Raw genomic sequence first — 23,125 nt, forward strand, 5'->3', positions numbered from 1 at the left:
GAGCGCGGTCGCGACTGTTGCCCCGCGCCTGCAGGCTCTGTGTTCCGCCTGGCTCCGCGGCGGCCCGGCCCGATGGCGCCTCAGCGGAGGGGACCACCCAGAGTCCCCGAGGGGAGCAGAGCAGCCGAGCGCCGGCGCACGAACAGGTAGCGAGGACCGTGGGGACCCGGAGGCCGCGCGCTCGTGGGCGGGGCCTGGCTGCCGTCGTGGGGGCGTGGCCATTCGGGGCGGGGCCTGACGGGGCGGGGCGTGGTCATGACCGCGGAGTCTGAGGCAGAGCGGGGTGTGGCCATTCCGGAGGTGGGGCTTGACAGCGGGACGCCGTGAAGCTGACTGGACGGGCGGGGCGCTTGGGTTGGTGCTTGCCTGCAGCTGTGGGACCAGGCCAGCCCTATTGCGATGTTGTCTGGCAGGATTTGAAGAAAGGGCGTGGAAGTAGTGTGGGCCTGACGCGCTGGACGCGTGGCCTGGTGGGAGTATTTTGCCGCATCCCTCCCATAGCGAGACGTCCACGTGGTTGTCCACCTACGAGCTCTGCGCAGAGGTCCTAACCTCAGGGAGCTTCTCCTGGGAGTCATCTGCGTTCGTTCACCTGAGCAGGCGTTTCTCGCTAGGGACCATTTCTGAGCCTTTATGACTCCATTCTGCTATGTATGCACCCCCCCCCAACTCTGCTGATAACCTTTCACACCTCACCTGTCCGAACCCGGCCTTGTGAGCCTCTGTCTAACCTGCCCCTGAATTGTTAACTAAGGGATGGAGCCTTTAGGGACAGGGACTTAACTGGCAATTCTGCGTGACCTTTTCCGGACAGCAGAGCTCAGATATCCCAGTTATACACACAGATGTGTAGAGACACAGATACAGCTTCATCCAGGACTGTTTGGATAAACATAGACCTGGGTATTGAGACGTCTTAACTCACATATCATTTCAGACATTCTTCTGTGCTCTTTTTGGCCCTGTGATTTAAGTGGATACGATTCTTGTAAGTTGGTTCAAGTACACATGTGTTCTTACATGCTTGGGATGGGGTAATCATACAGGGATGTGTGAGTGTGATTAGAGACGCACATTCCACGGCAACCCTCCAAACAGGAGCTCTGTGGGCTGGGTAGAAAGCAGCTATGATCAGCCCATGGTTTTTTTTGCCCATTGAAGCACATGTTCAGCCCTGTCTGGTCAGAAAAGACAAGGCCACACACTGCCTGAGAAGTTCCTCGGTGGGGGAGGGGTGCATGTGGGCATCCTGATACACTTTGTTGGGTTGTGGATGGAAGTAAATGCCCATTTCCCACCACCTGCTTCATAATCAGCCCACAAGTGCCGGCAGCATCTCAGGATTGACGGGAGTCAGTCCACCGTGATCAGAGGGCCCTGCCCATGGCTGGTGCCATCCAGTGTGAACGTCTTACGGTTCTGATTGGCTTAGGGTGACAGCTGCACCCAGAGGCTTCGCTTTCTGTTCTCAGCACCAAGAAGGACTCGCTGCCTCGGGAGGCACAGACACCATGCCTAAGGACTGTGGCCCTTGCGGTCAGCCTTGCTGTGGTCATGTTCCTGCTCTGGAGTAGTCTTCAGGTCGAGGATGATGTTGCTGAAGTTGTAGCCCGTCGTGGTGAGGTGCTGGAAGGCAGATTCATTGAGGTTCCCTGCTCTGAGGACTATGATGGTCACCGAAGGTTTGAAGGTATGTGGGCTTCTTGATAAAGACTGACTGGTAGGAACTTGGAGGCTGACCCTGCAACATCTTTACTCTCCAAACAGGCGTGGGCTTGCCTACCTGGGAAGGGAAAGTTTGTCTTGCCCACCTGTATAATTATCAGCTGACTCCAGTTGTAGCAAAAGGCAATGTTTCATTTCTGTCACTTTGTGTGTGTGTGTGTGTGTGTGTGTGTGTGTATAAGAGTGTGCCTATGAATGCAGGTGCCTGCAGAAGAAGAAGTTGCATCTCCAGAAGGTGGAGTTACAGGCCGTTGTGAGCTGCTAGTCAAGGAACTAAATCCAGGTCCCCTGGAAAAACAAGTATTCCTAAGTGCTGAGCCACCTCTCCAGGCCCACTCAGGTGTAGGCAGCATCTCAGCAAGCTTCTGTGCCCAGAGACTACCTGCAGAGAAGTAATGGGATAGGAAGATGAGAAAGGTCAGCAAGATGGCTTGGCAGTTAAAAATACCTAACAGCAAGCCAGATGACAGGAGTTCAATATCCTGAGCCCGTGTGGTAGAAGAGAACCAACTCCTGTGTCGTCTGTCCACACATAAAATTAGAGATGTTTTAAGAAGAGGTCCAGGGAGTTGAGGGTAAGTGGGTGACCAAAGGTGTTGATAAAGAACACCCAGAAAATGTGGTGACAAGAATGTCACTTGAGGTCAGAGCCCTGCAGCTCTGCTGATAGCATTGGCTGAGGCAGGAAGGAGCAGCCTGCTGGCTACAAGCTGGAGACCTGGTGTTTGGGAGCAGGGGAAATAGAGGGGGAGGCACAGTGTCAGGGAGGCAGGGCCAGGTGAGGACAGTCAGGGCCCCGGAGAGTGCACCCCAGAGACTGGGGTTGGGCACAAGCCTCCTGGATGCTGTTTTCCTGAACATTTCGTACACCCAGCTTCATTCTGTTTCTCAAATGTAGCATTTGGGCCTGGCTCTCTAAGGACTTTTTTTTTTAATTTTTTATTTAACTTTTATTAATTACACTTTATTCATTTTGTATCCTCCCATAAGCCCCTCCCTCCTCCCCTCCAACTTTTTTTTTTTTAAGTAATGTTGACTTGAATGGAGAGAAGATAGCATGTTCTTCCACAAAGGGGCACTGTTGTGATGCAGAGAAACTCAGCCATGCGTGCGATGTAAGGGGAGTGCTCTGTGAACCGGGTGGCCCAGGACAAAGAGCACAGCATATCTTCTTCAGCAGTCAGTGGAATAAATGTGTTGGTTGTGTGGGACACACACATAACTATAAATGGCAGTGTAACAGCCAGTGTATCTTACAGGAGGATGCCCAGAGCGTAAAGCCCCATCTCCTCAGTAAAGGCATCGCACAGCTCACTCGGCGAGGGAACAACCCTTCGCTGCCAGAATACAGGCACTGGTTGTTTGCTGAGCTTGCCTCTGATACTCTTCTCCATCCTGGCCACCTCTCCACCACCCTAAACGCCATCATGCTCACCCTCTCCCCATCTAAGCTGCTTCTGACTGCCTCTCAGTGTCTTCATGACACCAGGGTGGAAGCAGATGCAGAAATGAGTGTGGCAGGCAGGGATGGTGACCAGAACAGCAGGTTCATCTTGGGCTGTGCCAGAACTTTGCAGTGGGTGTTTAAGAGTGTTCAAACCAGCAAGCAGGGTAAGGAATGTTGCCAGACTGTTAGTGGAATAGCACAGGCGTGTAATCTCACAACTCAGAGGCTAAGGCAGGAAGTTCTTGAATTTGAGGCAGCCTGAACTACATAGTGAGCATGTTTCTGACAAGACAAAGCAAACCAAAATGTCAATGCAGTGTCTGGGGTGGGAAGGAGATGTGAGCTTGGAGGTTTTGCACAGGGCACAGTGAAGTGTTACCACTTTTATCTGAAGTTGACTTTTAACTAGGTGTGTTAGCCGAACTGGTCCCTAGTCATGGTGGAGGGCTTTACTAGCTCAGCCATGATCTTGGGGCAGAGACTTTGGAAGTCAAGATTTCTGCTTGGCTGTCACCCTTCAGGCTGCACCCCCAGGAAGTGTGGCCGAGGTGTTACTGACATGGTGATCACCAGGGAGGAGGCGGAGCAGATTCGCAGGTACCCGTGCCTCTCTGCGCTTTGCCTGGGGCAACCGTGAACTGGGCTAACGGGAGTGAGCTGGGCTGACAGCAGAGCTGAGAGAACTCTCATAGTTCTGTAGACCATCCTCAAGGGTTTTGGGGGTCAGAGGGCAGGCTTCCTGCTTCCTGCTTTCTTTGAGGAAGTACTGTGGCCTTAGCAGTGTTTCTGCTGACTGAGCAGTTTCAAGGCCAGCCTTCTCTCCACGAAGTTTACTCCAGCCTCAGCTGGCAATCGGTAGGTAATTGTTTTACCTCTATGTGGCTCATAAATGCTAGCTCAGAGCAGCCAGTGCTGGAGTTTTCTTTGCGGGGATTTTAAAAACAATAGCTTAAAAAGAAAATTTTAGTTTTCTGACCAGCTGTTCAGATTCAGTATGTGGCTCTTCATTTGGCCCTTGGGTCCCATTCGCCTCCATCCTCATGTCCTACTACAGTGCCCAAAGGGAGCCTGTCCTCTGTGTCCTGCTTCCCACCCTGATCCTCTGTTTCTACCATAGCGGAGGATTACTTGCCTTTACTGATGGGTTAGTGTTGCTGGGTGGCCTTGTCAAAGCTGCTTGCTCTTCAGTAGGGTGGTCCTCTCTGGGCTGGTATTGCTCTTTTTCAGTCTGAGCTGTGATTACCAAAATCCCCATCTACTGGGGAGCTGTCAGACCACAGACAAACTAAGAGGAGCCTTTGCTATCATCAGGAATTAGGCCAGTGGTTTTCAAGCAGACCATGTGTTGGTAGCAAGAGGATGCTGATCCTCAGCTTCGAAAGTTCCAGTTTAGCGTTTCCATGATTGTTTACATTATAAATGTTAAACACATAGAACATATAAATTAGACAGTATTATACTGATTGATATTCTGCCTAGATGTTATGGATAATGCTGTCAACTAAATTCTGGTTTAAAATTGTTCCCCCAACAGAATAGCAGAGAAGGGGCTCTCCCTAGGTGGATCGGATGGAGGGGTGAGTTGGCATGGTTCCTGTTCTCATTTTCTTGATACATTTTAAGTTTTCTCTCCTTGAAGGGAAGGGGAAAGTGTTAGACAGACAAGGTCCCCTCAGTTCTCTACCAGAGGCATGGGCTGCTATATCCTTGGTGTTTCTTAGACAGTGGCTAGTGTTCCTTCTGCCTACTGTGCACAAAATATATCCCTCTCTAGAAGAGTATGCATTCACTCATGGCCATCTTTTCAGGTTGTAATGGGCTGCCTGGCTTCAGGTCACTGTCTCTTTAGACACCCTGGATAGGGACAAGAAGGTTGGGGAGAGGTGGGAAGAGGGAGCGAGGAGCCTGGTGGCCAGGTGGCTGCTGGGAAAGGCGAAGCTCCTTCAGATGATCAAATGGATCCCACGGCAGCAGCCCGCAGAAGCCTGTCGTCCTTTGCACAAGGGCAGATCATACAAGGAACAGGTGGTGTGTCTACCTGGAACCTGTGATATGATTTGGAAGTGGGATCTTTTAGTTATAATTGAGGGACAGTTGTTATCAGGGGTCCCAAGACCAAGGACAGGTGTACATATAAGAGAGAGCCAAAGGGAAACCTAAAGAGAGGAAAAGGCCTGTGTGTGGATAGAGGTGGAAAGCAGGGTGATATGGCCACAAACCAAAGAAAGCCTGGGGCACAGATACTGGAGACAATCAAGGACCATGCCATAGAGCTTAGGCCAAGGAGTGCCGCCTGCCTTGGCACTTCTGGCCTCGGAGATGGGAGGATGAACTCATGCTGCTGAAAGCCCTCCTTCTGTCTTGGTGCAGTGTAGGAGTGAACTGGGCTAGCCACACCTCTGTGAATAGACAGTTGGGTGGCCATCCCTGGGACCTTTGTGTCAATGTGGATTCTCACCTGGTCACTGCTTGGTGTGAGAGAATGTGTATTTTGGCAATTGCTTTGCACTGTCGTCTCCAGAGCTGATGTCTTTGGGAAAGTTGAATTTCAGACTTTGCTATGATTTCAAACTGTTTCTGTTTGATCGCATGACTTCACCTATAACTCTTTGGAGTTCTGAAAATGGAGTTCTTTTTATGTTGTTCAGTTGAGTTCAGGGAGATAGTTGCCAAAAGACTATCAGCGACTTGTCTCTTACTCCTTCAGCATCCTTGAGAGTGCCCATGTAATAGGCTTGATACCTTTAAGTTCAGAAAACAGTAAGCCCGTGTTGTGTCCACACCTTAGCTAAGGTACTGTAGGAAAAAGGCGTGCTGTCTGTTACTGCTGGTCATGCATGGGGTAAAACTGTCCATGTTGGTGGTAGCTTTCTTCCTGGGACACAGGGAAAGACTCAGAGGTGGGCAGTTAGGGTCAGAAAACATGCTGGCAGTTCCTTGAGAGTACTGAGAAGTGATTCTATGTGAAGTATTTGACTGGGAGCCCAAGAACGTGCTCATGTGCACCTGTGGCCATTGCGGGGCTAGGCCAGCAGGCTTGACCCGTCCGTGCGGCAGAGAGCCTTGGTGGTGGCTGGGGTAAACAGCTCATCACAGGTCTATCTGCACGCCTCTGCCTCAGGAGAACACAGGCAGCCTCCTACAGGAAGCAGAGCTTCGGGTACCCAGGCTGGGGCCAGAAAGAGACAGAGAGCAGAGAGGGGTCACAAAAGGGTGCTAATTGGTGTAGATGCAGAAGTGTGCACTTATGCATAAAATAGTCACACTGGATGCTTCACTCATGGACAGAATTGGGTGTGTAATTTTCACCTTTACAGACCTAGTAGAGGGAAGGAGAGAGGGGGCCAATGGGGTGGGCTGTGACTCACTAAGCATTCCCAGATGTGCCAACAGAGAGAGACATATCTGTCCAGGCAGACAGAGCACAAGTCAGGCTTTTAAAAAGTCAGAGGTAAGCCTGGTGTGGTGCTGCCCGCCTTTAGTCCCAGCATTCAGGGAGGTGGAGGCAGGCGGATCTCTGTGAGTTTGAGGCCAGCCTAGTCTACAGAGTGAGTCCAGGATAGCCAAGGCTACACAGAGAAACCCTATCTCAAACAAACAGACAAACAAAGAAGTCTGAGATAGTGTTTACACAGTGGATTGTGTTAACTGGGGCTCAGCTCTGGCTGTTAGGGTGACCGTCACTCACTTCATACACGTCTGTCTTCTTCAGGCGTCTATTCTGGACTTGCACTCTGGGGCCCTGTCTGTTGGGAAGCACTTTGTGAACCTGTACAGGTGAGAGGAAGAGGAAGAGGTAGGATGCAGGTGGGTGTCTGGTGGCTGCATGGGCTTCAGGGAGCTGTGATGGTCCTCGAGGGCTGGAGAGACCCAAGACAGTCCTCAGCCTCAGTGTCATCCTCGGTCAGGGGCTGATTGCCTCCTTCCCTTTCTCCTCCTCCCTCCGCACTTCTGTCCCGTCTTCCTTCTCTGTGACACAGTTGTTACTATAGGAGTGGTTAACTCTCAGATGACTTGACCGCTCTACTTTAGGAGACTTGCTGGTTAGCTTGAGGAAAGACGGATCAAATGAAATAAGAAAGCTGGGTGTGGTTCCCCATAATCTGAACCCCAAACTGAAGATGAGCTATACTATAGAGACCCTGTTGAAGTAAGGCTATGCCTGCTAATGCTACTTATTACTTCACAGATACTTTGGGGATAAAATACAAAATATCTTCTCTGAGGAGGACTTCCGCTTATATAGGTAAGGGGGATGAGCTAGACAAGCAAAGGGGGCAGAGGTCGGCTCTGTGATGCCCTATCCCATCAGGCCAGGCCAGTCGCACCTGTGCCAGGCTCAAGACCTGTGGAAACAGACAGAGCCCGGCTTGCTCGCAGCCCAGCACCTGTCACGTGATTCTTGCACAGGTCTCACCCAGAGGCAGCTTGCCTGTCTGGGGAATTTTTAAAATGAAAGCTTTTCTTTAAAGATGAGTAAGCTGTGCATTCTAGTCCGGGAGGGTCCGTGCACTCTGTATTTAGTCAGTCCTGCACTAGTGTAGCCTAACTGCAGTATGATGTCACTCCCCAGAATGCGCACTGGCACAGTGCCCTGATCTTGTTCAGAGTCCCAGGCTCTATCTGTAACCATGTGCGAGCATGTGTCTGTTGGTTTATGTGGTTTTATCACCCACTAGATGGTGTTAAACTAACCAAGACCTTAACTTGCCATCAGAGCACCGAGTTCCTGCTGCCCTTTGTAGCCCATGCCCCCCCATCTCTGATGGTCAGAAGATCATCTCACCATCAGCCATGTTGCCTGAAGGCAGAGCTGATATTTGGCCTTCACTGTGTTCCCAGGGAAACAGCTTCTAAACAAAGCTTAGGCTGCTGGTCCAGAGAGCAGGTGAAGGGCTTGGGGAACCCGGCATTGGCAGCAGTGAGGTATCACTTGAAGCACGCGACACACATCATTCTTTAAGGCCCCTGCTTCAGGGGGCGTGCAGCGGCAGCAGCCTTCAAGAGTCCCACCTCGCATACAGCTCCACTCCATGATATCCTCAAGGCTCTGGGCCTACGTCAGTCTCCAGCCTACGGCGGTCTCCAGCTGACCAGCTGTGCTCCTACCCCTCGCTAGTTTATTTTGTTCTTTATGTTTATTCCAGGATGTGCACACTGACTTAAATAGAAAGTGTTCTGTGACAGTTTGACATTTGTAAGTTCCAAAATTTATATATATATATATATATATATATATATATATACCCAATATATCTATAGGCCTAATATATATACCTAATATATATACCACATATATATGCCTAATATATCTATACATCTATATACCTAATGTATACCTAATATATATAATATATATGCCTTATCTATACCTAATATATAATATATATACATAATATATACCTAATTTATATACCTAATATATATTATTATATAATAATATATATAAATAAAATTTATATATATATATATATTCACACACGCACACACACCTAGTGTGACAGGAAAACAAAATTGAGCTGTATGTTCTTCTTGAGCACCATAGACACAAACGTCCTGAACTACATGCAGAGCTCTTTCTGCGTCTCCCTCCACACTGACCTGGACAACCAACGTAGGAGTCAGCTCAGATGGAACATGAAATTTGTGTTTGTGGGGGACAGCAAGGTGACTATTGCAATATCAGTCTTGAAGACCGTTACCAGCCACAGCGATGCTCCGTACAGACACTGCTAAGTGCAGGTGATATACAAGAGAATTAAAGGTAGAAAACACTGAATACTGATTTTTATCCAAATGTCTGCTGTATTTGGTTAGGTTTAAGAGTTAAGTGGAAAGCTGGGTACAGTGGTGCACACTTGTAATTCCAGCACTGTAAATCCAGGCAGATGGATCTCTGTGAGTTCGAGGCCAGCCTGATCTACAAAGTGAGTCCAGGACAGTCAGGGCTACACAGATGAAACTCTGTCTCAAAAAAAAAGAAAGAAAGAAAAAAACAGGACAAAAAGTTAAGTGGAGTTTTACAATTAGAAGGAAAAGTGAAAAGAATATCCCAACCAGTTTCACTCTGTAAAGCATTTGGAATGATTAAAACTTAAAGAATATCAGACTGATGCATTGTGTCCTTTTCAGGGACATTCGGCAGAAGGTCCAGCTCACCATTGCCAAAGCTTTTGGCATCAGTGCCTCCTTGCTGTATCTGACAAAGCCCACGTTCTTCTCGAGGATAAACAGCACGGAAGCCCAGACGGCCCATGATGAGTACTGGCATGCACACGTGGACAAGGTGAGCCTTGGCGAGTGGTCCTTGCTCTTGTCTGGGACCAGAGCTCCAGTCATCCGCTCTGCAGCGTTTCTGTTAGCGACTCTCCTTCCTGACGTCCTGGGAGCGCTGCAAATGAAGTAATGCATTGAGGAAGTAGAATTTGTTTCACGGGTGTCAAGAGCTGGAACAGAAGGTGAGGTGGCCGCTGTGGAGCAGCGGCCTGCAGTGTCCTCTGTTCTGTACTTGCTCCCAAATTCGCGTACAACCTTGTGATTGGGCTGTGTAAGCAGAGGGTCCCTTCCGTTGCTGCTCTGGCCCAGGTCTGTTCCCACAGGGTGTCCTCTCTCCATCACAGCTAGTTTTCTTTGTCCCCTTCCTGAGAACTTGTCACCAGCAGCAGGAAAACCATGAGGGCTCACTGCCTGCCCCAGGAGGGAATCAGGATAAGTTAGAGGAAGCAGAGTTAGAAAGTTTACTGATGAGCTCAGAAGACAAGGTGCAGCTGAGGAGCCTGGGCGTGGTCGTTAGGAAGGGAACATACTGAGCGCCTCAGCGGTCACTGGGAATGTGTTCTGGGATTCTGAACAGCAGCTGGGTTTACACATCAGGGGAAGTTTGTGCTGGCATACTTTTTTTTATCCACAGAATTTTGTCCTTGAAGAAGAGTCCATTTTAGCAACAGTCTTGCTGTTGAGAAGGGAGCACTGCTAGAAATAAAACGTTCATGCTGGAGATGGGACCCAGTTGATAGTCTTCCCTGGCATGCACAAGGTCCTGGAATCAATACCCAACATCACACAGACTGGACAGGATGGCTCATACCTGTGTCCCCAGCACTTGGGAGATGGAAGCAGAGGGCCAGGAGTTCAAGATCACCTTCAGCTGCATAGAGAGCTGGAGCCCAGTGAGGGCTACATGGTGTTGCGTCAATACAACAGAAAAGCAAACAGCCCTATTCCTTAGAGGTCTCTGTATGTAGGTCCTGTAAGGCTTACTTCATGAGCCATTTTAACCATCAGACTCTGTGATGTTTATCGGAAAGTGGGTACAGTTATTTTGCAGGTGGTCCAATTGGTCCTGGGGTGTCAGCCAATGAGAAATGTAAGTCAGAGCAAAAATGAGGAACCCTTTCACGTCTCACCCTCTTTGTTCTCTAAGTAGTTGGTTCAGCCTGCTGAGATTTCTCAGCTCCTGCCGGCCAGTCACACCCCGTCACCAACATGAACCTTCTCTGTGAGGGTCTCTCTCCCCGTACTGTGAGGGCCTTCCCCACACACAGTGCCAGGTGGCTGCCTCACTACCAGGAGAGCGAGAGCATGGAGAGCCGCCCTTCTCTTTGAGCGTGGCACCTGGCCACTGTGCGGTTTGGAGGGTCCTTTGTGGTGTGGGAGGGTGGGTTGGAGTCTTCACGTAGTCAGGTCAGGGTGGGGGTCCTCGCACGCCTCCTGGTGCTGCTTGCTCTGCCTGAGTCTTCGGATGTTTGATGTGGTTTGTCTTCACTCTCTTTAGCCTGAGCTTCACAGTTGAGGCTGGTAGTCATCCCTGTTGGTGTTCACGTTACTTTGGTGTTAGCCTCGGCCCTGATGCTGGGTTGGGGAGCACTCAGCTCGGGTCCCGCTAGATCCAGCAACAGAGACCGACGCCCACAAGCATGAGCCTTGTATCTTGACCTGGAGTCTCGGCAATATTCTTCCACACCTCACTGGCCTGCTCACCTCTGAGGACCTACTGCTCACTACTGGACATTCCACCCAGGAGAGGCCTGGTTTAAGGACTGGTTGGAGCAGAGGCAGCAGGGAAGAGCAGGTCTGTGCTTGCTGAGGTTCCGCAGTGGCAGCAGGGCTGACCAGTCACTGGAGCCTGCCTTTTACTCGGGATGCAGGCGGTGGGGAATCTAGGGTGGCTCAGGAGAGCCGTCGTGGCTCAGGGCTTGCAGCTGGGCCTTGGAGTCTCATTACTCTTGTCTCTTACCACAGACTCACCACTTGAATGATTCATCAGGCTTCCAATTGTTCTAAAGTGACTGGGAGTTTGTGCACACCACACACCACTGTCCTTGTGGCACAGCTCACTCACCTTTATTAGCTAGATGTCCCTTTGTGAGTGTTCTCTCTGACATCCCTTGAAAACAGCTCTGCATGTGGCAGGCACTTTCCTCTTCTGCCTGCAGCACAGGGCACGGGAAGCCCCTTGTAGCACCCACCACCTGCAGTGTGTTCTGGGGAGCCTCCGCAGCTGCTCAGACATGGCTGGCATGGCTGGCATGCTTCTGGGAGGGGCTTGCCCCTCCTGCTTTGTCGTTCATGAAATATGGACTGAGGGACCCTGAGTGTACGTCTGCAGGCCCCATCGCAGAACTGACAACTGGGGAGACGTCTGTCTCACCCGCTAGTCACGCCCTACACTCCGCTGTGTGCTTCAAGCCTGGTGGTGGTCACGGCTGCTGTGCCACTGTTTGCATCTCTGTCCGACGGGACCATCTCTGCTTGTGACACCCTCCAGGGGGAGCTACAGCTTCCCCACCAAAGCATCTTGCTTTGCTCATCCAGTTCCTGAACTAACCATAACCAGCCTAAGAAAACAAGCTCTCAGTCTCTTTTCTCCTTTTTGAGACAAGGCCGCACTGTGCAGCCCTGGTTGGCCTGCAACTCACTGTGTAGACCAGGCTGGTCTTGAACTCATAGAGATCCACCTGTCTCTGCCTCTCAAATGCTGTGATTAAAGGCCTGTGCCACCAAGGCCTGGTCTGTCATCCTGTGCTTGCAGAGGAGGGACCTGAGGCTCAGAGAGGTCAAGTCACTCGCCTAGTGCCACACAGTGAGAATGCTCCACTGAGGCTAAAGCGATGTCTCAGTGAAGAGCACTTAGCGATCTCACAAAGGAACTGACTTAATTCCCAGCACCCACACTAAGCGTCTTACAGCACCTGTAATGGGGTTTCAGGGGATCTGACATCTCTAGCCGAGTGGGTGCCTGCACTCATGCACAAACACACACGAAATAAAACAAATCTTTAAAAAAGATTTCTCTAGACTCTAGGGACAATTTCTTTGTAGTGAAACTTTTTAATAATATACATTTAATTACATTTATTCTGAGAGTGTGTATATATTTGTACAAGCACATTCCACAGTGCTTGTGTGGACATGGGAGGAAACCTGCTGGAGTCTGTTTGTGCCTTCTGCCAAGTGGGTCCCAGGAACTGAACTCTGGTCTTTTGACTTGTTAGCTGACACCTTTACCTGTGAGCCACTTTCCAAGCCCCTAGTGACGATTTAGCAAGAACTCACTCACTCTCTTTCTCTCTCTCTCTCTCTCTCTGTGTGTGTGTGTGTGTGTGTGTGTGTGTGTGTGTGTGTGTGTTGGTGTTTTGTTTTTGAGACAGGGTCTCTATGTAGCCCTGGCTATCTATCCTGAAACTATATAGACCTCACTGAGGTCTGCCTGCCTCAGCCTCCAGAGTGCTGGAACTAAAGGTATGTACCACCACCACCTGGCCAGTTTTGGTTTGGTTTTGTTTTGTTTTGGAGACAGGGTTTCTCTGTGTAGCCCTGGCTGTCCTGGACTCTTTTTAAACTAGGCTGGCCTCAAACTCAGAGAGCTCCGCCTGCCTCTGCCTCTCGAGTGCTGGGATCACAGGCGTGTGTTACCGTGCCCGATGTGGTTGCTGGAAAACCAAACTCAGGTTTTTAACAAGAGCAACAGGCACTCTAAACCACTGCGCCGTCTCTCAGACCCCTATGTGAAATTTTAAATGCTTTTTGAAAGCTTTAAAATTACTTTTCTGGTGCTTGACTACTGCTTAGTGGTAGAATGTGGGCTTAGGTACTGCGTTTGGAAAGTTTGGGGCCATTCCTTTAATGTTTTTCTGCACTATTTTTTTCTCTTTTTTTTTCATGGGACCTGGTGACAGTATCAGAGCTCTAGGCGTGTTCCCAAGGCTCCATTTCCCCAGTTCTGGGTCCTCCAGGTGTACGCTATTCGCCCGACTGTGCTCCTTCCCCCTTTAGCTGGGATCCAATCCAGAGCAGTTTTCAGACTGAAGAATTCTATTTGTTTGTTTTTTTTTATTGTTTGTTTTGAGATTGGGTCTTCGTATAGTCCAGGCTAGCCTTAAACCTTCTGTACAGCTGAGACTGACATGGTGATTGGAATGGTGGCATCATAGGCTAGTACCAGCATGCCTGGCTTTCTTCAGTTTCTGTTGAGCTGTGAAGTTTCTGTCTCTGCCTGGTAAATTGTGGTTATTGCAGTGACTTGAAATCTGCCAGCTCCCCATGGCCCATGACTGAACTCTGTCAGGGAACGAAAGCAGCAACGAGGCTAGCCTTTCCTAATCAGATGTTTGCCTTGGCCAGTCTGGTTTACGTAGTGAGACCTTGTCTTGGAGAAAAAAAAATGTTTCAGTGAAACAGCGAGGTGGAAATTTGGGTGACTGCCACCGTGTTCTGCAAGACACCTTGCCACATGACTTCTAGCCAGTGTGCTTCACTTGCAGTTTGGTTGTTTGACTAGTAATGTACCCTCCAAGATTCAAGCTTGCAAAGAAGACGAGAACACCCTTTCCTGAGACCCTCACTTGCCAAAATCAGCACAAAGGCCAGATTTCTCCAACAACCTTCTTTGGTTTTTTTTCAAGACAGGGTTTCTCTATGTAGCCTTGGCTGTCCTGGAACCTGGTTGCTCTGGAGACCAGGCTGGCCTCAAACTCACAAAGATCTGCCTGCTTCTGCCTCCAGAGTGCTGAGATTAAAGGCGTGTGCCACGGCTCCTTGGCATCTCCAACTACTTTTATGCAAAAACAAATGCATAAAATACTGTTTTGTCATTTGTTGAGAATCACATTTTTTGAAATTTGCTTTCTTGTTAAGTAATTTATGGCAAACTTGATCTTGAAGCCTGATCTGCACAACAGTGCGATCAGCAGGTTATACTGTCGTGCTGGGTTTTAAACTTAGTCTAATTTGTTGTTACTGGAGGGGAAAACCACGGTGAGTGTGCAAGGTTCAGAGGAGAACTTTGTGGAGTCGGTTCTTCCCTTCTGTCTTTATACAAGTTCCAGGGGCTGAACTCAGACTTTATCCACAGAGTCGCCTTATCCTTTCATTGCTTTTAGTGGAAGTAGATATTTAGGTACTGAAATATCCTTCAAATAAAATCTTAAAAATATTTATCATTATTGTGTGTGCGTGCATGTATGTACATGGTATGTGTGAGGCCATGTGTGGAGGTCGAGGACAACTTTGTGAAATTGATTTTCCTCTTCCTCCTCTTCCTGGGCTCAGGGGACTGAGCTGGAGCAGCAGGCTTGCCCTTAGGCACCTTCACCCACGGAGCCATTGCGCTGGCCTGAGTGTCTGCTGACCACCATGCTCTCCGCACCCTTCTTCCTAGCAACAGTCTCCTTTGGGTTACTGCACAGATTTTAATCTGTTACATTTAACAGTAAACAATATTCTACTGTGACTGTGTCACATTTCCTTCACAGTCACCAAATATTTGTGTCCAGTCTTGGGCTACCACAGCTCTTGCTACGGGGAGCAGAAGGGCACGTGCCTCCCTGTGTGGGAATCAGTTTCTTGGGTGTATGAGCATATAATGATGAATGAAGGGCTGTTCTGAAATCTAGATTAGAAATTCTACTGACCTGAGGAGGTTTTTAAAAAACATCCTCTTAGCTGGGTGGTAGTGGCACATGCCTTTAGTTCTAGGATTCAGGAGGCAGGGGCAGGTGGATCTCTGTGAATTTGAGGCTAGTCTGGTCTACAAAGTAAATTCCAGGAGAGCCAAGGCTACACAGAAAATCCCTGTGTGGAAAAAAGCAAAACAAAACAAAAACAAACAAAAAACCACCATACCAACCAACCAAAAAAACAAACAAACAAACAAAAAAAACCCACCCTTTTCCTTTAGGCTTCTCTCTTTCTCTCTCTCTCTCTCCATACCACCTTTCCTCTCTTCCTCTCTGTTTCTCAGACGAACTCCTACTCCATAGTCTAGGCTGGCCTGAAACTCACTGTGTAGCCCAAGCTGTCCTTGAACTTATAAAATGATCCTCCTCCTATATGCTAAGATTACAAAGTCTTGATATTACTATTTTTTTCTTTTTACATTCTAGCTCATACATTTTGAATTATGATAAGTAAGTGTTGTCATGTCTAATGATGGCAGAGGTCTATCATTTTTTCATGTAAAGGTCAATTGTTCTGAGGCCATTTTTAAAGTCATCTCTGCTTTTCCCCACCAATCTGGGGGATCACTCATACAATTACCACTTACCTGTAAGTTCATATGTGACTTTCTCAATTCTCTCTTCTGTTCTCATATGTTTTCTTTTTTAAAATTATTTTATTGTATGTGGAAAGGTGTTTTACCTGCATGTATGTCTTTGTACCACTGTAGAGGAATGTTAATTCGGAACATGACCTTTCTGGCAAGAGATCACATCCAAAGACTTTCTAGATCTGTGTGATCTGCCTAGAATACAAACACGCCTTTAATCTAGGAGACAGAGGCAAGTGGATCTGAGTTCAAGGCCAGCCTGGAATAGAGCTTGCTGGTATAGAGCTGCTTTCCAGGTAAAGAAAAGCTTAGGTCCAGGCATGGTGGTACACGCCTGTAATCCCAAACAATGAAGGTAAAGTTAGTTTGTAGAAGGAAGCACCCATGTTTGAAAGTTCTTTTTAATTGAGTGGCAGAAAAAGTGATGAATCAGATAAAGATTTGACTGAATAGGATATACCCAACTCTCACAAGAAGAGAGAGGAAAGGGAAATGGGCAATGCAGAGAGAAAGAGCAGGTAGCTTTACAGAGAGGGGTTGAAGGCAGAACGAACCAGAGAATGAGAAGGAGCCAGATTAGAGCAGATTACTGGAGTTGGTTTGAAGCCAAGCAGAGCAATCCTGGGGGCTGAGAGAGAAGCCAGATTGAATAAGTCAGCCGGGAGAGGAGTTTGAGCCAGAACAGATGAATTGAACCAGCCAGCCCAGAACTCAGCAAGAGCTAGAAAGGGTGAGCTTATTCAGCAGCAAGTCTCAGAGGCTGAAAACATTATCAGCCTAGGTTAGATTGTACGGAGGCCAGAACCTGCCAGGAGTAGGCCTTGGTTAGCAGATGGAGGCAGGAAGCCTCCCAGACCACAGCTGAAACAGGAGAATAGAAAGAAGTTCTTTTTACATACCACATGTGTACCCACAGAGGCCAGAAAATGGTGCACTGGAGTTTTAAATAGCTTTGAGCCACCATGTGGCTTCTGGGACTTGAACCTCGGTTCTCAACTACTGTACTATTTCTCTATCTCCCAGTTTCTTTTCTGTTTAAAGAAATTATTCCTTTGTATTTATTTGGCATGTGTGTGTATGCTGTGTCTTGTGGTATATGTGTAGAAGTCAGGTAGCAACTTGCAGGAATCAGTTCTCTCTATCATGTGGATTCTGTTACCAGCCTTTGCCTACTGAGCCATCTTGTCAGCCCCCAATCGCAGTTTTCTACAATTGCATCAAAAACGATTTTTGATGACTCTAGTTCTGTGAATTTTGTAAGTAACAGAGCATATAACAAACTGATTTTGTCTGATTCAAAGTCTTGCAGTTCTTGCAGTGCTGTATCAGTGCATCTCATAGGCCTTCCAGGAGTGTTCTAACAACTGCATGATGGCTCCTGCTTCAGTGACCATTCTCCTAAAAGTCAGTGTCAGGAGCATTTGTTACGGGGATTTTTGGGGATATTCCCACCCCAGCAGTGCTGCAGTGTAATACATGTGCAGAGCTATGTCCAGTGTTTTATGTGAGTGCTAGGGATTTGAACTCAGATTCTCATACTGGCAAAGCAAGTACTGCTACCCTGAGCGCTCTCCCTAAACCGCCCCCACCCCCGTGTGTGTGGTTTTGTTTTGTGTTGTTTTCTTTGGGCAGCGTCTCATTTAATACAGACTGTCTTCAGACTCAATATGGAGTTGAGGTCATATTTTGAGTTGCTGCAATAGGGTTTTCCACACTCATGTGACATGGATGTAAAACAGATTTTCTGATATGTTCTTGACTATAGACTCTGATGTAGTTTTTCCTATGTTCAGTGACTCTGCTCTCTTGATAGCTGTCTTAGTTTGGGATCACCAGAGCAAAGCCTGAGTAAGGACTGGTGTGGGAGATTTTATAGCGTGTGCAGGAGCAGGAGGATGGAGGGAAACGACCAGGGTGAGCCGGCAGGAGCTCCAGGCTGCAGCTCTTACAACTGTCTGTACAGGACACAAGGGAAGCTCCTCCTGCCCTCAGCACCAGCTGTGGGCATCCTGGGCACAAACCTCCTCATTTTGGGGCTGGTGTCATCTCCAGTGGAGAAGGCTCCAAGGCCTCAGGAAGCTCGCGTGGAAGCAGAGCCCGCACTGATGGGTGGGGAGCAGGCTCTCTGCCCATGGTGCTGTCCAAGCAGCATTGTCCCTTCCTCCTCCCGTCTCACAGCCCCCAAGGTGAGGCTGTGTACTGCGTGTGCCCCAGGAGTGACGGTCGGAAGCATGGGTGAGCATCAGTAAGCTTGTTCCCACTCCCAGGGGGGCATGCTGTCACACAGCTGCCTGAGCCTCCTGTAAGGACCCCAGAGATGTCACATTCTCAAAGAGAACACAAATGGTGGGTGCCAGGGACCAGGTGGGGAGTTAAGGTCACTGTGACAGACATCCAGTTTGGGAAGTTGCAGGGGCCAGGCTAGAAGGTAGGGATGGCTGCACAGCAAGGTGAGTGTGCGCAGTGCTGTTGACAGTGCCTGGAAAAAGGTTGAAAGTAGACCTCCTACTATGTGTATTTTGTCCTAATTTACGGAAAGTTTGGGACTGCCGGTAGCTGAGCATGATGTACATGCTCTTCTCTTCAGCAGTCCCTGTCCACATTGCTGTGCTCAGGGAGGAGCCAGCCTCTGTGCTGTGCTCAGGGAAGGAGCCAGCTTCTGTCCTGTACTCACCCTCTGTGCACTTTGTTGGAGCATAGCTGGGTCCAAAAGCCTCATTCTGGGGCTGGAGAGATGGCGTGAAGAGCACTGGCAGTCTTGTATAGAGGGCCCACACGGATGGCTCACAGCCTATAAAGTCAGATCCGAAGGATCTGATACCCTCTTCCGGCCTCCCTGTGCTCCTTAAGACGCATGGCATATGCAGACACTTACACATAAGTAATAGTACTGTCTTTAAAGAGCCTCTTTCCTGTGAGAATTGAGAAGTGTGGCCCTTATGCTTCCCCCACAGGTGACCTATGGCTCCTTTGACTACACTTCGCTGCTCTACCTGTCGGACTACTTAGAGGACTTTGGTGGAGGACGCTTTGTGTTCATGGAGGAGGGCTCCAACAAGACAGTGGAGCCCAGAGCCGGTAGGACTCAGGCTGGGGGTTGCCTGGGGTGTACAGTACAGGCCTCCAGTCCATCCTGGTGACGTGTGTGTGCTCACAGGCAGGTACACACACACACAGGTGGGTGAGGGGCTCTTGCTCCAGGCAATACTACATTTGTAGAACACTTGTTCTCCATCTTCTGGGCTTGGTTCTGTCTAAGTGCACCTGCTGGTTATGACGCCCTGAGGCCAGCGTTGCCACTCGGTTGCCCAGTGTCACTGCAGCTGACTGGCAGAGCCAGGTTCCTCGGGGTGTCACGCTGCTGTGCTGGGTCTCACCAGCCTCTGTTGCATGCTCCTGCTCAATACCTTTTTTGAAGGTAATGGCAATGTATGAGTGAGCAGTGCTGGCTGGGGGCCCCACAGTGCTGGCTGCTTTTCTAGCATGCATGAGGAAGATGAGAGCGATTAAATGATGGTCCCAGGGCAGCATTAGCGATGGTGTGCCACACCCCGCTGTGTCCTCCATGGCACTGTGGGTCTGCCCCAGAGCTCATCTCCCTGGGTGGCCTCAAGATCCAGAGCCCAGCACCGTGCTGTGTGGTTCTCCCTAGGGAGCAGACAAACGTCCCTTCCTTTCTAACCTCTGGAGAGCCTGAGCCCAGGTCCAGTAAGAGTTGGAGCCTGAGCCCAAGTCCTAGTCGGGGATGAAGCCTGGTGGGGAGGTAGAAACTGAGCCTAGGTCTGAGTAGGAGGTGGAAACTTGAGTCCAGATCTAATAGACAGGTGATGAGTCTTTGGCCCCAGGTCCAGTACGGGAAAGTGCAGGAATGGGTGGTCCACCTTTCTGAAATGTAGTCTCTGCCCTTGGCCAAGACCCAGCCGACATGCAGAGACACACCTGGCCATCGCAGCGGCATGCCCCAGGCACCGTGTTCCACCTGTTGGCCACACTGTCACCCTCACAGGCCAAGGTCCTCCTGTTACTCCTCTGCTTATTGACAGCTCCCTCAGAGCAGCAAGGCTGTCCACACAGTGATTCAGAGGGGCCTTTGGGGCTAAGGCTCCAACAAGTGGCTACAGTGGTGTTTGCTGTTTGGTGTTTGTGTGCATGTGTGAATATGGGTTTGTGCACGTGAGTACAGGCCTGTAAAGGCCAGAAGAGGAGGGCATCAGATTCTCTGCAACTAGAGTAACAGGTAGTTGTAAGCTGCCTGAACTCGGTGCTGGGTGCTGCTCTTGGGTTCTCTGTTCTCCTCAAGAACAGTATGTGTTCATAACTGCTGAGCCACCTCTCACAACCCCTGAAAATGGCTTGGCTGGCGCTGAGTATGAGACAGGCCATGTCCACATCTGGTAGGCAGCTGGGGCTCAGGGGCGCAGGCAGTGTGGTAGGAGCCTCTATTGATGGATTTAGGGCCTAACAACAGAGTGCCCACACCAGGCCAGGGCCCAGAGTGAGTGCAGCATGGGTCCAGGGAAAAGTGCCGTCTCCTAGGTAGCCAGGGCCCAGATTGCCATGGCCGCCTGCACATTGGAACTGGAGAGACTGGCATGAGAGCTGGCTGCTGCAGGGAGTTGATGGGAGCTGTGGGGACGTGTCCTGGTCACTGTTCTATTGCTGTGAGGAGACACCGTGACCATGGCAATTCTTACAAAGGAAGCATTTAACTGGGCCTGCCTCACAGTTCCGGAGGTGCAGTCCATTGTCATCATGGCGGGAATATGGCTGCATACAGGGGGACATGGTGCTGTAAAAGGAGCTGAGAGGTTCACGTCTGGATTCTCAGGCAGCAGCAAGAGAGCCCCTGGCCTGGCTTAGGCTCTTATAACCCGGAGAAGCCCACCCTTAGTAACACACTTCCTCCAAAAGGCCACACCTCCTAATCCTCCTGCTGCCCAGGCAGTCAGAGCCTTAGCCTGTGGGGGCCATTCTGGTTCAGATCACCGCAAGACGTTACAACGTAGCATGTAGGGCTCCTGGGTGGGAACAGGGATCTCTCCTGGGACAGAAGACCTGTTTTGGGACTGTGAGAGCTGTCTAGGGCTGTTTGTGGGTCAGGACCCAGTCTGCTCCCAGGTGGGAGTAAAGGCTGACGGAATGTGTCACCCCTGGCTTCATCTGCTGAGGTGAGGGAGGTGAAGCACATTGCCAGTGTCGCTTCCGTGTACCTAGCACCTCTTTTTAAAAGCTGATTTGAAACTTAAAGTGTAGAAAGAACAGATCTTTAACTTCATAACTACTGGCGTTCCTGAGTCCCCTGTAGTCGGGACCGGGACTTCTTCCTGGGCTTCCGGCAGGTTCTTTGAGTGTCTGTTCCTCTCCGTATGCCCAGCCTGGTGCTCAGAACTTAGCAGAGCCATTCACTCCCACACAACCGAAGTTCATTGTGTATCTCAAGGGTCCTGGTGAGCCGGGCACGGCAATCTACAACACGCATGCGCATGCACACACACACAGTACCTCTAACCAGGTATTTATTGGATGGTGGTTAGGAGGGCATGACTGATACCCCAACCCTTGTAACTCTTGCCCCCAAAGGATGGGCTTACTCCACATGGGCCTGGGCCGGGCTGTAAATCATGATTTTTTGTTGTTATTTGTTTTGTTTTGTTTTTTAAATCCCGATGTGAATCTCTTGTGAACCTGATAATTTGAATATGTTCTTATCATCCCAAGCTCAGGATCCACTGTTGTCCTCCATTGTCCTTTCCTCTGTGCAATGGCTTTGGAATGTACAGGAATCTTGGGGCCTGTGGGAACCCCGCTCTTACTGAATATTGCCACAAAGAACTGTCAGCATTAGTGTTAGGCTGCTTGTTTCTACATCTCAAATTTAATTGACAGCAAAGAAGCAAGGACAAATGTCCTTGAAAATGCATGAGCTCAGAACACTGTGACTCCACTTGCCCTGGAAAGCCTAGCCATTCTTACACAGTGCCGCCACAGCTCCTCACACGGGTTTCCCTGCTCTGCTTTCTCCGGGTTGGGTAAGCCTCCTGCTAGGACGCAGTGCAGGGCAGATGGACTTCGCTCCCATTCTGAGGGCTTAAGTCAAGTCCCAGTAGGGAGAACTGGAGTGGCCGAAGAGAAACAGCATTGTCACAGAGCATTCAGAGCAGCTGCGTGTGGGTGCTGTGTCCCTGGATCCCAGTGCTCCTCCAGTTCACAGAGGGGAGCACAGCACTGAGCAGCAGGCACCCCAGTACAAGTTAGATGCTCAAACAGATAAGCGTTCTTGGGCTGACTCCCGAGACAGGGCTCTCACCCTGCGTGGCCCCGATGCTGTGTGGGAGGGGCTGTTTCTGTCTTCACAGGTCATCTGCTTTGACACGCATCTCTGGGCTGCTAGGACATTATCATCCTCCATGGTTCATATTTTTTTTAAAGTTTTTATTTCTGTTTTGTGTACAGATGTTTTGTCTGCATGTATGTGTATAGACCGTGTACAGTGCCTAAGGAAGTCAGAAAGGTAATCAGTCCTTAGAGCTGGGGTGAGAGCTGGTTGTGAGCTGCCACATGGATGCTGTCAGTCAAACCCAGGGCCTCTGGAAGAGCAGCCAGCGCTCAGAACTGCTGAAGCGTCTCTCCAGGACCTGATCACTTGTATTTCCCGCCTGTCAGACCTAGAAGGCCGCTAGCAAGCCTCTGTCCTCCCTGCTGTACAGAGTCCCCATGGCCAGGAAGACCTGGATCAAAGCACCCAGCACTGCTGGTTCTGCTTTCTGCTCCTCTGGCCTTTGTGACAGCGGACAGGCCTCAGGGTTCCTCCATCTTGTCCAGTGCTGTCATGTTTACTGCTGTGTTCGTCCTGTCAGTAAGTGCGGCCCAGAGGTCATGTCTCTTTCCTCTCCCTCCAGGTCGCATCTCATTCTTTACCTCAGGCTCTGAGAACCTGCACCGGGTGGAGAAGGTCCTCTGGGGCACGCGCTATGCCATCACCATCGCATTCACCTGCAACCCCGACCACGGCATCGAGGATCCAGTACTCACGTAGCCAGCTGGGCTGGGTCCTGAGTCCCCTGTCTAGAAGCCTGTTGACGGCACCCTGGTGTGCCGCAGCCCTGTCAGTGAAGGCGCTCCTAAGCCAGCTGAGTGTGCGCTGCTGCGCTCACCCCTCCTCTTCCAGCCCATTGCTGCTGTACACAGTGCCTTATGAATGAGCCTACATTTTGACTTGCTGATATTTTAATGTTTTCATCTGTGAATAAATCAAGGCAGAAGCCTCTCCCCTGGTAGCTCCGAACGTGTGTTCTGAGTGCTGCCCACCTGGCTGCCAAGCCTCATTGCCAACGTGGGAAAGAGACACCCATCCGTTAGTGGAGCTAGACATCTTGCCCCAGCCCACGCAGCCCACTGAAGATGCT

General features: G+C 49.8%; 1 protein-coding gene across 3 annotated transcripts; it reads left to right on the top strand.

Annotated features, from left to right (window-relative positions):
- The first annotated feature begins 9 nt into the window (after positions 1–9).
- On the top strand, positions 10–22,996 carry Ogfod3 (2-oxoglutarate and iron dependent oxygenase domain containing 3). Of its 3 annotated transcripts, XM_021637452.2 has the most exons (10): positions 10–146; positions 938–988; positions 1,473–1,690; positions 3,694–3,769; positions 4,707–4,749; positions 6,885–6,949; positions 7,362–7,418; positions 9,305–9,458; positions 18,674–18,797; positions 22,619–22,996. In XM_021637452.2, the coding sequence occupies exons 3-10, from the start codon at positions 1,555–1,557 to the stop codon at positions 22,753–22,755; spliced, it is 792 nt and encodes a 263-aa protein (XP_021493127.1). In that variant the 5' UTR covers positions 10–146; positions 938–988; positions 1,473–1,554; the 3' UTR covers positions 22,756–22,996. The 3 variants fall into 3 exon arrangements, with proteins under 3 accessions (XP_021493127.1, XP_021493126.1, XP_060242197.1); XM_021637451.2 differs by lacking the exon at positions 938–988 and having other exon boundaries at positions 14–146; XM_060386214.1 differs by lacking the exons at positions 938–988; positions 7,362–7,418 and having other exon boundaries at positions 14–146.
- The last annotated feature ends 129 nt before the right edge of the window (positions 22,997–23,125 follow it).

This window comes from Meriones unguiculatus, chromosome 7 (genome assembly GCF_030254825.1).
Source record: "Meriones unguiculatus strain TT.TT164.6M chromosome 7, Bangor_MerUng_6.1, whole genome shotgun sequence".
Taxonomy (NCBI): domain Eukaryota; kingdom Metazoa; phylum Chordata; class Mammalia; order Rodentia; family Muridae; genus Meriones; species Meriones unguiculatus.